The following is a 14938-nucleotide window of genomic DNA, read 5'->3' as shown; positions in this document are numbered from 1 at the left end:
AAATTAAAATTGAGGGTTTATTTTATTAATAGGGTCAAATTCTAAAATTTTATTTGTAATTTTTTCATATTTTTATTTATTTATTTAGGGTAGTCATTTTACTTTAAAAAACTGAAAATTCACAAAAAACGGCAATTAGCAGAGCAATCTGCAAAAGTCACCTGCGGGTGACAGAAGTTTTATACGACCACTGTCTCTCTGTTTTCACGCTCACTGTCAGATAAACCCTTCTTCTCTGGTCTCGCTCTGTGCATCAATCTCTTACCTCGACTCGACTCGACTTAGTGCCCTAGTTTGTGAAATTTATCAATCTCGCCACATCTACTTGTATCTTCATTCGTTTATTGATGCTTGAACTCGAATTCATATACTGATAATGCAGTCTCAGCTATCTGAGGCGAGGTTGATCTATTCCGGTTCTGACTTACATTCTGTTTGTCTGGAAAGAAAATAAGGGGACTGGTAAGAACTAAAGAAATTAGAGCTTTTCTTGTTTTATTGTTGCTTTGGTTATCAAAAGATGAAATTCTCACTATAGCTAAGTTAAATTATTGATTTTCATAATCTGAATAGTGGAGTTTTTGTACATTTAAAGCTACATATTTATGGCTTTGTTTTGAGTTACATCTTGGTTCTTTGTTTGGTGCCCAGAAAATAAGGGGACTGGTAAGAATTCAAAAGTTACAACATTTATTGTTTTGTTATTGATTTGGTTATCAAAAGATGAAATTCTCATCTTACCACTGCCAGGCTAAATTGTTGAATAACGGTTTTGATTTTGGCAACCTGAATAATGGAATTTTTACATTCAAAGCTGTAAATTTATAGGGAATCAAAACAAAAAAAGAAAAAAAAGAAAAAGAATAAGAATAAGAAGAAGAAGTAGAAGGAAGAAGAAGATTATTGGGGAAAATGTTCTCTAGTAAACAATTTGAAGTGGGAAAAAACTATGTATATTCATATTTTGGAAGTCCTTTTAGGAAGAACTTTGGTTTATGCTTTCTTTGTAACTTGATTTGCATCCGTTGGGGAGTTTGTATGCTCCTTATTTTTAACTCTCTTGTTTTTTCCTCCTAATAGTTCCTGTAAAATAGATACAGTTTTAGGCAATCATAACTGACCTATGGAATAGTTTTGTGGCTATTCACAATATTTCTTCAATTTCATTGCAGCTCCCAGAAACATGAGTGTATGTGTTATATTATATGTACACACACAGATATATAGATAAATATTTATATATAAAAAAATGTTATATAAATGTATAAGTGATGTGATTGAATCATTTTATGTTGAAGCAGAAGCACCTTAGTTGAAATGTATTATTTTTGTCCAAGGTTATCTGCAATATTCTTAGTTTTCATGGACCACTCAATGTTACTAACAAGAGGTCTGGAGAATTAAGGGAATAGAAGCAGCTTAGAGATGCAAGGATGAAGACACTCTTAAGAAACCGAGGTAAATTGGGCGCACACAGTTTTTTTGTTGTTTTAATCTTTAATTATTTATTCATTATTATTTTTTAACATAATAATTTGAGTAAAGTTCATACTATTAGGGATATTTCCTACCTCAATTTGTATTTTATATCATCTGTAGCTTTAATTGTCTATGCTTTCATTGCTGTCTGTAGATCCATGTGCACAAACTTTATTTTTAGTTTGTTCAGGAGACTTACTTAAAAGTAAAAAACAAAGATTAATAGTACATTTATTGTACACATTTCACTGGTTTGTTACTTAAGCAGTTGGGGTGGATTGGGTGGTAACAGTTAAAACAAAAACTAATGTGGTCACAGAATTTCAATCATCCATGCAGTACAGTTATCATGCACTTTTCACAGGTTACTTTACCAATTGGGTGGTAACATTCATCTAACAGATTGTAGATAATCCATGGTGCTGACTGTAGACACCAATTTTTCCAAGAGCTACTAATATTTGTCACGTCTATACTATTTTTGTAGGAGTGTTATTCACTAGCTAATTGTAATTCATTTGGTGCCACAGGGATAATACTTTACTATTCAAAATTCTGTCCCATTTTCACATTTGGTGTGAGGTTTTCATCCTCTTGCAATGGGCCCTCTGATCAGGAAAGGAAAGTCATCTCTTTTGTGGACGGGGGTAATCAGGAATGTTTACGAAAATTGGAAGGATTAAGGCAAGGAATTAACAGTGTGTGTCAGATCTTGGTGACCAGTCCTTGGGGACCTTCCCTGGAAAATGCTCTTACTGCGTTTGATGAAAACCCTCAAACAGAGTTAGTCATTGGAGTCTTAAAGAGGCTTAAAGATGTTAATCTAGCTGTGAACTATTTTCGATGGGCTGAGACAAAAACCAACCAGGCACATTGTCCAGAAGCATATAATTCACTACTCATGGTAATGGGTAGAAGTAAAAAATTTGATAATCTGGAACAGATTTTGGAAGAAATGAGCCTTGCTGGATTTGGCCCTTCTAATAATACATGTATTGAGATAGTTGTCAGCTGCGTCAAGTCTCAGAAGATGCAAGAAGCATTTGATTTCATACAGTCCATGAGGAAGTTCAAATTCCGTCCCGCATTTTCAGCTTATACAACTCTAATTGGTGCTCTGTCTTTAGTCCACCAACCTGATCTCATGCTCACTCTCTTTCGTCAAATGCAGGAGCTAGGCTATGAAGTAAGTGTGCATTTATTTACGACTCTTATTCGTGTATTTGCCAAGGCAGGCCAGGTTGATGCTGCTCTTTCTTTGTTAGATGAGTTGAACAGCAACAATTTTGATGCAGATACCGTTCTCTATAATGTCTGCATAGACTGCTTTGGAAAAGCGGGCAAGGTGGATATGGCTTGGAAGTTCTTTCACGAGATGAAAGTGCATGGCCCCGTGCCCGATGATGTGACATATACAAGTATGATAGGGGTTCTTTGCAAAGCTAATAGACTCGATGAAGCCGTGGAGCTATTTGAGAAGATGGAACTTAACAGGAAAGTTCCATGTGCATATGCTTATAGCACCATGATCATGGGTTATGGCTCAGCTGGAAAGTTCGATGAAGCTTACAACTTACTCGAGAGACAAAAGTTAAAAGGAAGCATTCCTAGTGTGATCACATATAATTGTATTCTCACATGCCTTGGGAAGAAAAGCAAAGTAGATGAGGCTTTAAGGATATTCGAGGCAATGAAGAAAGATGCTGCCCCCAATCTTTCGACCTATAATATTCTTATAGACATGCTTTGCAAGACGGGGAATTTAGAGGTTGCTTTGGAGATTCGGGATGCCATGAAAGAAGCTGGCTTATTTCCAAATGTTATGACAATAAATATAATGATTGATAGGTTGTGTAAGGCTCAAAAACTTGATGAAGCTTGCTCTATATTCGAAGGAATGGATCACAATGTTTGCTCCCCAAACGCTGTTACGTTTTGTTGTCTGATAGATGGTTTGGGCAGACACGGTAGAGTAGATGATGCCTATACACTTTATGAACAGATGTTAGATTCTGGTTGGGTTCCAGATGCCATAGTTTATACATCCCTCATCCGAAACTTTTTGAAGTCTGGAAGGAAGGGTGATGGGCACAAAGTCTACAAAGAAATGGTTTGTAGGGGTGTTTCTCCCGACCTTACTCTCCTCAATACTTACATGGATTGCGTTTTCAAAGCTGGTGAAACTGAGAAAGGGAGGGCCTTGTTTGAGGAAATTAAGTCTCAAGGGTTCACCCCAGATGTGTGGAGCTACTCTATATTAATTCATGGCCTTACAAAAGCAGGTTTGGCTAGTGAGACTTATGAGTTGTTCTATGCTATGAAAGAACAAGGATGTGTATTGGATACCCTTGCTTACAACACCGTTATTGATGGATTTTGCAAGTCCGCTAAAGTGAATAAAGCTTACCAGTTGCTGGAGGAAATGAAGGTGCAGGGTCATCAACCGACCGTGGTCACCTATGGTTCGGTAATTGATGGGCTTGCTAAAATTGACAGACTTGATGAAGCTTACATACTTTTTGAAGAAGCAAAATCAAGGGGTGTGGAACTAAATGTAGTTGTGTATAGTAGTCTCATTGATGGCTTTGGGAAGGTGGGCAGAATCGATGAAGCATATCTGATCATGGAAGAGTTGATGCAACAAGGATTGACACCGAACATATACACTTGGAATTGTTTGCTTGATGCATTAGTAAAGGCTGAGGAAATTAATGAAGCCCTTGTTTGCTTTATTTCCATGAAAGACTTGAAATGTCCCCCCAACACCGTAACTTATAGCATTCTCATAAATGGTCTTTGTAGGGTACGAAAGTTCAACAAGGCCTTTGCATTTTGGCAGGAGATGCAAAAGCAAGGGTTAAAACCCGATATGATCACCTGCACAACCATGATCTCGGGTCTTGCAAAAGCAGGAAATATATTGGAGGCTAATGGACTCTTTGAAAAGTTCAAGGCAAATGGTGGTTTACCTGATGCTGCTTGTTATAATACAATGATAGAGGGTTTAAGCTTTGCAAATAGGGCAATGGAAGCATACTTGCTTTTTGAGGAAACTCGGTTGAAATGTTGCAATATTTATACCAAAACTTGCGTCGTTCTTTTGGATGCTTTGCACAAGGCTGAATGTCTTGAGCAGGCAGCGATTGTGGATGCTGTGTTGAGGGAAACGGCAGAGTCGCATCATGCTTCAAGGTCGTTATGACATCTCAGTTTTGTAGTACTTGTTGATCATTGGCGGATAAACACAAATTTTTTTGGTAAATTGACACCTGCTAGGCACGTGTCATCTTGCTGAAGAAGCAATTTATGGCACAGAGCGCAGCAGTTTATATGAATTCTTTATCTCATCAAACCTTATAAAATAGTTGAATCTTGCACCCTCCAGAGGTACTTCCTAATCTGTTCAGTGAAAACTTTTAGGAGCATACGACCTATGAAATCAGAGCTTTGCACATAATTATCAGCTCATGCTACTGCCAATTAGTTACATTTATATTGCACTTCTGGTGGTAAAACACCCAATTTTGGCATGAATCAAGGAAAAGTTTTGTGGACACGCTTTCTGCCATTGTGAGTGCTATGATTATGGGTTTTCCACTTTGATATATGCGGCATTCACAGAGAATGAAGAACAGAAACAGCAGTCATGGCCAACCTTTTTCCAGTCCAATTTTACCAGCTATTGATGCAGAGTCCATTGTCGAAGTTGTTTTTTTCCAGTAGCGTTTGTGGTAATGAGGAATGCAGTAATAACAACACTAGCTGCAGGAGTACAAGTAGAACACATATTCACATTAATGTATTTGGGAGATGTCCCTTGAATTACTTGATTGATCATTTTCTTTTTCATCCCAAGTCCTTGAAGAATCCAAATTTTACTTCTTTGCCCCGTTTGTTTATTAGTATAGTGGGCATAAGTGAGAGGATTAATAATGTGATGGTATTACGTTGAAAATGAAAATTATCTTTATTTGTGTAGCGATATATTCTTAATTGAGATTAAATATATGAATTTACGTAAAAGTACTCGGTATATAAAAAGGTGATTTTGTTAATTTTGTAAAGATAGTTTTCAAGAGCAATATAAACCAAATGAATTTCAGTTCTGCTTTGTACAACTCTGAGAACAAAACACTGTTTTTTAAAATCTCCGTCTAGATTTTTTTTTTAAAGCAATTATCAAGTACATGAATTTTTTTTTAAGATTTAAGAAAGGGAAAAAAATAGACTAAAAAAAGTATTGGCAAACCATTTCTCCATCTTACAAATGATAGGAGAGATTATTATTCACTCTTGTGTTTTAGTTTTTAAATTTTTATTTATGTATTTTTATATATTTGGTGAACTTTTTTAATTATTAAATTTATTTTATTTTTAGATGTATTTAAATTTGATGTACTTAAAAAATAAAATATTTGTAATAATTTTTTTTTAAAAAATAAATATAAAAAATAAATTACTTTTAAAATACATTTAAAATATAAAAAAATTACTGAAAATAATAAAAACATCAAATTTTTTTTTTTTAAAATTATATTTAAAAACTTAAAATCAATAGAGTGATTGGACTTCTCAAATAAATAAAAAAATAAGTTTCTATTTTTAAAATGTTTTTTTAATAAAAATTTGTTAGAGATGCTCTTATATTTTACACCACTAAAAAGTGCCAAAACATCCCCAAACCTTATCAAGCTCCTCTCTCTCGCGCTCTCTCTCGTTTGTCTCTCTCCTGTGTTGTCTTGCTCTCCACACCAACGCCGACCCAGCACTCCAAACCCAATCATCACCATTGACATCTCCAAGCTTATAAAACAAACAGAACACGACACAACAAACCCTAGCCCACCAACCCCATCATTTCCAAAGTCATCTTTTTGTTCCTCCCACTTTTGCTTTGGCATCTCTGCCTGTTTGCTTCTAGAGAAAAGAAAAGAAGAAGAAAAAGAAAAAGAAAAAGAAAAAGAAAAGAAACCTCCATGGACTCAAAGCTCTGTGGTGTCCCTCTTTCTGCAACACAAGCGACCCCATCAGCAGCTGAGCTGTACCCAAAGCCAAAGCTCTCTCTTTCCACCTCATCACCAGGTTCTTCTTCTTTTTCTTCTCTCCCAATCAGAGCTCCTCCTACTGTTGATTCTGATTTTGAATTCTCTCTATCAACCAACCGTCAAGAAAATTATAGCAGTAGCTATGAAAGTGACAGTGCGTTCGAGTCTGATGGGTTTGTGAGTGGTGAAGACGGGTTTGATACGGCTTCAGAGAAGCTATTTGTTACAGACCCAGATGATGAAACCCTAGGAGAGAGTAGGGTTGTTGAGGATTGTGTTGTTTCTAGGCCTTTTGTGACTGACCCAGATGAAGAAACCTTGGAAATATCCATGGAAGAGGAGGAGGAGGAGGAGGAGGAGGAGGAGGAGGAGGAGGAGGAGGAATATGTTGATGAACCACTCAGAAAACAGGGTGTCCCGATTGCCATGTTGTCGAGAGACAGCGACGATGATTCTGTGGGCTCTGAGGAGGAGGAAGATGATGGAGTTTTGGGTTCTGTTAGGGTTCCTGGTATCCGCATTTTGGAGAAGACTGAGGTTGAAGGAGGAGAAGATGAGTCACAATTTGAACCCGTTATGGGTTCATCAGAAGGGTGCATTGCTTTGAAGGACTCTGCTAATGACTACGTTTCAGTTGAAATGATTGAAGATAGGGGTTTTGATGATGTTGAAGGAGCAACAGTTGAGTCTTTTGTGGTAAATGAAGATGATTTTCCTCAGGAAAATCCACATTTGGTTGGGGAAAATCAAGGACTTGAAAATTTGATGCAGCGAGAAAGTGAATCGAATGAGAGGAGTATAGGGGTGCTTAATGGAGTTGGTTTGGGTGATCATGCGGATGCTAAAACACTAATGGGTGTGGTGATTGAATGTGCAGGGGACGAGAAAGTGTTGGAAAGCAGTGAAATTGATAAAACAGGACCTCTTACTGATGAAAAAGGCACAATTTTGATGGAGTTTGAAGCAAATGCTGATGGGGATTTGGGTGGTGAAAAGGGTTTTACAGTTGAAGGGGTGGAAGTCTTGGAGGGAGAAGGGACTTTTGAATTGGGGTCTGATCTTACAAATTGTGCAAGTGATGAAACTATTGAATCAAAGTTGTTTGAGGCAGATGGATTGCACAGTGAATCCAATCCTTTGTCTATAGATTCCATTTATGACCCTGAAGTAACAATAGAAATGGAAGATAAAACAGCCCTTGATCCAGGCAATTCAGAAGATGGTTCATTATCAGAAGATGATTCTAAAGGTTTGGACTTTGGAGTATTGGACACAACCAAGCTAATTATGGATGATTTAGAGCAAAGTTCAACCCCCAGTTCCCTTGGAGAGAGTTCTGAAATACCAGTAATCGGGGACTCAGACGAGGAAGTGGAGGCAGATGGGGACGGTGAAGGAAAAGAATTATTTGATTCCTCTGTGTTGGCTGCTCTTTTGAAAGCAGCTACAAATGCTGGGTCAGGTGGCGCCAATTTCACGGTCGCCTCTGCTAATGGTTCTAGAGCCTTCTCCCTTGAGCACCCTGCACATTCAAGCACCTTGGTCAACTCTTTGAGCCCTGCTCTCCAACCAAACGGTCCTAGTCTTTTTACTGGTTCAGAGCTCACGGCTAGGACTAGGGCTAGGGTTGAGTCTGAGGAAATCGTAAGTGAAGAGGAAAAGAAGAAGCTGGAGAAGCTACAGATGATAAGAGTGAAATTTTTTAGGCTTCTTCAGAGAGTGGGCTTGTCTCCTGAAGATTCGATGGCTTCGCAGGTTCTATATCGGTTGGTCCTTGCTGCAGGGAGGCCCTCAAGTCAATCATTAAACCTTGAATCGGCCAAGAGGACAGCTTTGCAGCTCGAAGAAGAGGGTAAAAATGATTTAGATTTCTCATTGAACATCTTGGTACTTGGGAAAACCGGAGTTGGAAAGAGTGCAACGGTAAATTCTATTTTTGGTGAAAAGAAAGCTATAATTGATGCATTTGAGCCTGCCACAACTGCCGTGAAAGATATTGTTGGAATGATAGATGGAATTAAGGTTAGGATTTTTGATACTCCCGGTCTTAGATCTTCCGTAATGGAACAAGCTTTTAACAGGAAAATTTTGTTGTCTGTGAAGAAATTAACAAAAAAATGCCCCCCTGATATTGTCCTCTATGTTGATCGGTTAGACACACAAACAAGAGATCTTAATGATTTGCCTTTGTTAAGGTCAATAACTAGTTTGCTTGGTTCTTCAATATGGCACAATGCCATTGTTACCCTGACCCATGCGGCATCTAGCCCCCCTGATGGACCGTCTGGTTCACCCTTAAGCTATGATTTGTTTGTTGCGCAAAGATCACGCGTTGTTCTACAGTTGATTTGCCAAGCAGTTGGTGATCTGCGTATGATGAATCCAAGTCAAATGAGTCCGGTGTCTCTTGTTGAAAACCACCCATTATGTCAAAAGAGGGCAGATGGGCAAGTAGTGCTTCCCAGTGGAGAATGCTGGAGGCCCCGATTATTGCTTTTGTGCTACTCAATGAAGATCTTATCAGAGGCAAATTCTGCGGTGAAAACTCAAGATCTTTTTGATCATAGAAAGCTCTTTGGCTTCAGGGCACGTACTCCGCCTCTACACTATTTATTGTCTTCTCTGTTGCAGTCCAATGCTCATCCAAAACTTTCATCTGAGCAAGGCGGTGACAATATTGACTCGGATACTGAGTTGGGTGATATGTCTGATTCTGACCAAGAAGATGAAAATGAGTATGAACAACTTCCACCATTCAAGCCCCTGAAGAGATCCCAGATTGTGAAACTCGGCAAAGAGCAAAGTAAAGCTTATTTTGAGGAGTATGATTACCGGGTGAGGCTTCTTCAGAAGAAACAGTGGAGAGATGAGGTAAAAAGGTCAAGGGAGATGAAGAAGAGAGGCAAAGATGGTCCAGAGAAGTATGGTTACGTGGAGGAAGATGGGGATGATGGAAATGGAAGTCCAGCAGCTGTATCGGTTCCTTTACCCGACATGGCACTCCCTCCTTCATTTGATGGAGACAATCCTGCTCACAGGTATCGATTTCTGGAGCCCACGTCCCAGCTTCTTACGAGGCCAGTTTTGGATGTGCAAGGTTGGGACCATGATTGTGGATATAATGGTGTCAGCCTAGAGAGCAGTCTTGCCATTGCAGGTTGTTTTCCAGCAGTAATTGCGGTTCAGATCACGAAAGACAAAAAAGACTTCAATATCCACTTGGATTCGTCCGTTGCAGCAAAGCAAGGGGAGAACAGATCAACCATGGCGGGACTTGACATCCAAGCTGTTGGAAAGCAACTTGCCTACATTCTCAAGGGTGAAACCAAGATAAGAAATTTCAAAACAAACAAAACAACCGCTGGTGTATCAATTACTTTCTTGGGTGAAAATGTTGCCACTGGACTGAAAATTGAGGATCAGATTGCAATTGGAAAACGGCTGGTTTTGGTGGGAAGTACTGGAGCCATGAGGTCTCAAAGTGACACTGCCTATGGGGCCAATTTCGAAGTGCGTGTCAGGGAAAAGGATTTTCCTGTTGGGCAGGACCAAACCACGCTCGGTCTGTCTCTAATGTGGTGGAGAGGTGACCTTGTGTGCAGTGGCAATTTGCAGTCTCAGTTCTCCGTAGGACGGAGTTCTAAAATGGTTGTTCGAGCTGGACTGAATAGTAAGTTAAGCGGACAGATCTCTATTAGGACAAGCAGCTCGGAGCAACTTCAAATTGCAGTCTTGGGTATTCTTCCAATCGCCAAGGCTATCTTCAGATACATCTCCTCAGCTCAGTGAGAAGTACCTAACTCAATAGGTGCTGTTTTTCTTGGTTCCATCTTCAGAAACATCTCTGTTTATGCCTATCTTTTTTTTGTTCCAATGTTACATCTTTGATGTATTTTGAGTTGATCTAACAAATTGTAGCATTGTTGAGAAAAACTGAGTCATTCAGATTTCATGGGATTTTGGTTCATTATAGTGGTTTAGTTATCTATTTTGACGAGCAATTTGTTGAGTAGTTTTCCTCTTGATCTGTATTGCCATGGAATGCAATGTTCAGACGAATCTTTAGAATTTAAGAGTTATGGACTGCTTTGTGGAATGAAATTCTTTTATTGGTGCTATGAAACTGCACTTTCTGAAAATTTAGCTAGTTTGATTGTGTTTTTTGTATTCCGTCTTTAATTTTGTGGAAAACTGTTTGAGAATAGAAAAAACAAACACTGATTTCAAAATTGTTTTCTGAATTTTCAAAAACTATTTTCACACTAACATGAAAAATGATGAAACAAATGTTTCTGACCATTTTAGGCAGGGGATCTATTTGATCTAATCCAATTTCCAAAAACTCAGTCAATGGCAGCAGCAATAGCATTTGGTCCTTGGAGAATCTTCTTTTTAATCCACCATGTAAAAAACGTAAAGTTGTAAATGAGTTTAGTAAAAAGCTGTCCTAATTTAAAATTTAGAATAGATTCGTTTGAAATACAAATTGTCTCTTATGGTTTTGAAAATTATATCTCAGTCTTTGAAATTTTTAATTTTATAACCAATGTCTATTTTGTTAATAAGTTATCAAGTTAATTAATAATTCAAGTAATTTTATGATGTTACAAATTTATTTTAATTAATAATTTAAGTAATTTTATTATTGTATAGAAGAGTAATTAGAAATTTTATTTTTTCAATTAATTATATTAAATAAAAAATTATGACAATAGGGTATTTATAATTTTTCAAAGCACAGTAGTAATTTAGGATAAATTATAAACACATTTCCTGAGATTTACTTAAATTACAAATTATCCCTGTGGTTCTAAAAATTACATTATGCCCCATAAGATTTTTAATTTCATAACAAATAGGTCCTTTTATTAATAAATCATCAAGTTAATTAACAATTTTTAATAATGTTAAAATTTAATTTCAATTAATAATTTAGATAATTTTATTATTGTATAGGTAAACAATTAGAAATTTTACTTTTTAAATTAATTCTGTTAAATAAAAAATTTCGACAGAGAGGTATTTATAATTTTCCAAACCACAGAAGACAATTCGTATTTTAAATAAATCTCAGGAGGTGTATTTATAATTTATCCTAAAATTTTACTAGTTTAAAAATATTTTTAAGTTTGATTTTTATAATAAATATAAATTTATTGAATTGAGTTGAAAATGAAACAAAATTAATAAATTTTAAAATATATTTACTTTTGATTTTTGTATATAACAAGTAAATCTCAAATAAAATTTTAATGCGCTAAGGGGGCATGCCAGATGGAGATCAGCATTACAGGTACGGACTGATACATCATGTGGTGGGTAGAGTGTATGAAATAGGAGAATAGATGAAATGGGAACATATAACCTCCCTTAGTGTGTTTGATTGGAGGATTAGGAGAAGACTATTTATTATTTAGATTGCTTAATTGAAGGAGTGAGTAGTCTATCGGTTGTTTTTTTTTTTAGTTCGCCAGACATGGAGTCCGGCCGGACTCTTTATCGCCCATATGGGAGATTATACTATCCCGGGGGATGTGGGATAATTTTGAGGAGACAATTTACTGTTGAGATTAAGTAGTAAAATGACCATTTTTACCCTTTACTATTTAATTATGTATTATATTTAATAAAATTCAATAAAATTTAAATGTCTCAATTTAAAAATAAAATAATTTTATTTAACTTTTTATTGATGTTTTATTTATTTAATTTTTTCAAATATTTTTTTTATAGATATTTTATTGATATTTTATTTTAAAATTTTTGTTTATATTTTATTTAATTTCATTATTTAAATGTTAATAGATGTTTTATTTAGTTTCATTGTTTAATTATTATTATTTTTAAAAACAAATTTATTTAAAATTTTAATTAAAAAAACAACATATAATTTTATTAATATTTTATTTATTTAATTAAAAAAAATAAATTTATTTAATTGTGTAAAAAATAAAATAAAATAAATTTTTATTTAATCTAGCTAAAAATAATTAAAATATTAAAGATATGTTTAATATTGCTATTACTTAGTAAATAATTAAAAAATAGTAAAATATTTTTTTGTTCATTTATCCTATTCAATCCGTCTAACCAAACGTTGGATTCACTAAAAAATAATTCTTTCCAGACATCTAATTCCATGAAAAAACAAATACAGGATACATATCGAATCTAACCAAATAATCTGGGGGATTCACAAGGCTGATGGATTCTAATTTCCCTTTATCCAGTCTGTCCAATCAAACACACCCAGTTTGTACTATGAAAATTAAAAACAGGATATGAATTGCCTTGAATGTGTTTGAAAATTACTACTAATGTTTCTATTGGGTGGGTGGCATATTCTACCCATGGCACCAATCTCATGGTGCTTCAATTTTTTTAGGAATTTAAGCGATGAAGAGTCTTTTGAATTGACTTATTTTCTGTTATTGTTTGATAGGGTTTGTTTGGCTCCTCTCACCAGGGACAAGGGGGTATGAAGCATCATTTTTTTTTTTGGGAGTTTTCTCATGTACATCTATATTTAATAGGATTATTGAGGTACCTTCCTTTCTTTTATTTTCATTTTGTAAAAAAGATTAAAAAATAATTGTTTCTCATAAAATAAAGTTTCTTATGTGGTGCTTCGCTCATAAAAGTAGCCTGACCAATGATCTCCTCTAAAGGAGAAGACCCAATCATTTTCTCTGTTCTTAATGGAGTATAATGTATAAGAGGGATGCTGAATACACGTATCACTTATTTTTTCATTGTCCGGTGGCTTGTCTTGTGGCAACGTCTCTTTGGTCTTTGTGATGGTCAATGGGTTGCTCTGCGTGTGAGCGCACATATGTTGTAAGTTTTTTATAGCGGGTTTGGAAGCCATAGGAAGACCAAAATATTGTAGTCTTGTATTGTCTTTTCTATTTTTCAGATCATTTGGTTGGATTTTAATAATAATAAGGGCTGTTTTGGCAAGCGTAAAAAGAAATTAAAAAGTTAAAAAGTTATCAAAAAAGTTAAAAACTTATCACTATTCACTAAAAAAAATATAAAAAAATTAATATACAAATATTAAGTACAAATCAACTTTTTAGCCATCAATATATTAACGTCAGGCCAGCTTTAGTGAAAAGAAAAAAAAAAAAAAAATTTGTATGTGTACATTCACTAAGTTGGATGGTAGAGTTGGGCCCGTGGGACCCTACCATGGGTTTCGTTTTGATAATTCAAACCGCTGAAGATGTAAAACTCGTCTAGTACTATATGGCTGTAAAAAATCACGTTTATCGGATATCGCTAACTACATGATCAAATCAGTTTTGTATAAAAATTGATGGTGTTAGAGTTAATAGTTGACAAAAAAAACTAATACAATCAGATAGCTATCGATATCCAATCAACGTGATTTTTAATAGCACATAGTACTTGACGAATTCTACACATTGAACGGTTCCGATTAGAAAAATGGGACCCGTGGTGGGCCCCCATAGGCCGAACAATACCGTCCAATCAAAGCCTGAAAAGGAGGCAATATTTTTTCATGTATTCACCAAGCCGACTGCCTTGCAATCCGTACGGCATACTAAACTATCTACTCCTACACACTTCTTTATATAATTTTTTAATAAATATTTTTTTCATAAAAAGTCAAAAAATTAAACCAAACATTCATATTTTTTCCTCAACTTTTTAATCTAATTAATCTAAAAAGATAAAAAGTACACTTATTTAGGACACTTCAAACAACCCCTAAATAAGAAGAAGAAGCTATATGGGATAAGATAAGGCACTTAACTTCAATTTGGGCTTGTGTATCTCTCCTTAACAAAGATATCTTCTGTTTTTTTATTTTTAGGAATTGAACGACTATTTACTACCCCTTAATGACCCTCTAATATAGGCCTCTATCTATATCCACATTTTTTTTATTTCAAATTTTACTTTTTTTCATAAAAAATAATTTTTTTTAGAAGTTAAGAAAAATGGAAAGGATGATTTTTAGGACTGTCAAATAAGAAAATAATAATAGAAGAATTGAGAGTAAAATATTTCATTTATCTTTTAATAATTAGATTTGAAATATTTTAAATTAGTGTTTATCATATCTTTTTGAGTTCTATATGTATATTCATATCTTTTTTCTTTCCAATTTTACTTTTTTTCATAAAAAAATAATTTTCATTAGAAATTAGGAAAAATGAAAAGGAATATTTATAAGCCTACCAAGTAAGAAAGATAATCTCAATTTTGAATGAGAGACCAAGTTTGAGAGTTTAGAAACATTGAAAACTATACTACATTTATATATATATGGTATAAATATAAATTTTCTTTCATTCTATTGAAACTATATTCCTTATATTATATAAAAATATATATAGTATAGACTTTCTTTCATTCTATAGAAACTACATTCGTTATAATATACA

At 35.1% G+C, this 14938-nt stretch overlaps 2 protein-coding genes across 3 annotated transcripts; both read left to right on the top strand.

Moving 5' to 3' along the window:
• The first annotated feature begins 189 nt into the window (after positions 1 to 189).
• LOC114279742 (uncharacterized) lies at positions 190 to 5457 on the top strand. 2 transcript variants are annotated; one of them, XM_028222022.2, is made up of 3 exons: positions 190 to 462; positions 1338 to 1458; positions 2010 to 5457. In XM_028222022.2, the coding sequence occupies exons 2-3, from the start codon at positions 1434 to 1436 to the stop codon at positions 4679 to 4681; spliced, it is 2697 nt and encodes an 898-aa protein (XP_028077823.2). In that variant the 5' UTR covers positions 190 to 462; positions 1338 to 1433; the 3' UTR covers positions 4682 to 5457. The 2 variants fall into 2 exon arrangements, with proteins under 2 accessions (XP_028077823.2, XP_028077825.2); XM_028222024.2 differs by having other exon boundaries at positions 209 to 462; positions 1302 to 1458.
• A 686-nt stretch (positions 5458 to 6143) lies between these two features.
• LOC114279741 (translocase of chloroplast 159, chloroplastic) lies at positions 6144 to 10663 on the top strand. Its single transcript, XM_028222021.2, has one exon. The coding sequence runs from the start codon at positions 6456 to 6458 to the stop codon at positions 10311 to 10313; it is 3858 nt and encodes a 1285-aa protein (XP_028077822.2). The 5' UTR covers positions 6144 to 6455; the 3' UTR covers positions 10314 to 10663.
• Positions 10664 to 14938: the final 4275 nt, after the last annotated feature.

This window comes from Camellia sinensis, chromosome 6, assembly GCF_055761805.1.
Source record: "Camellia sinensis isolate YWXY chromosome 6, ASM5576180v1, whole genome shotgun sequence".
Taxonomy (NCBI): Eukaryota; Viridiplantae; Streptophyta; class Magnoliopsida; order Ericales; family Theaceae; genus Camellia; species Camellia sinensis.
Note: the sequence above shows the minus strand (reverse complement) of the source record. Positions and strands in the feature narration are given on the sequence as shown.

Excerpts from the sequence above, each read along its gene's own strand:
- LOC114279742 (XM_028222022.2), top strand. The coding sequence starts at position 1,434 with ATGAAGACACTCTTAAGAAACCGAG. Across the intron at positions 1,459-2,009 it reads GACACTCTTAAGAAACCGAG|GGATAATACTTTACTATTCA; the intron begins GTAAATTGGGCG and ends TTGGTGCCACAG.
- LOC114279741 (XM_028222021.2), top strand. The coding sequence starts at position 6,456 with ATGGACTCAAAGCTCTGTGGTGTCCCTCTTTCTGCAACACAAGCGACC.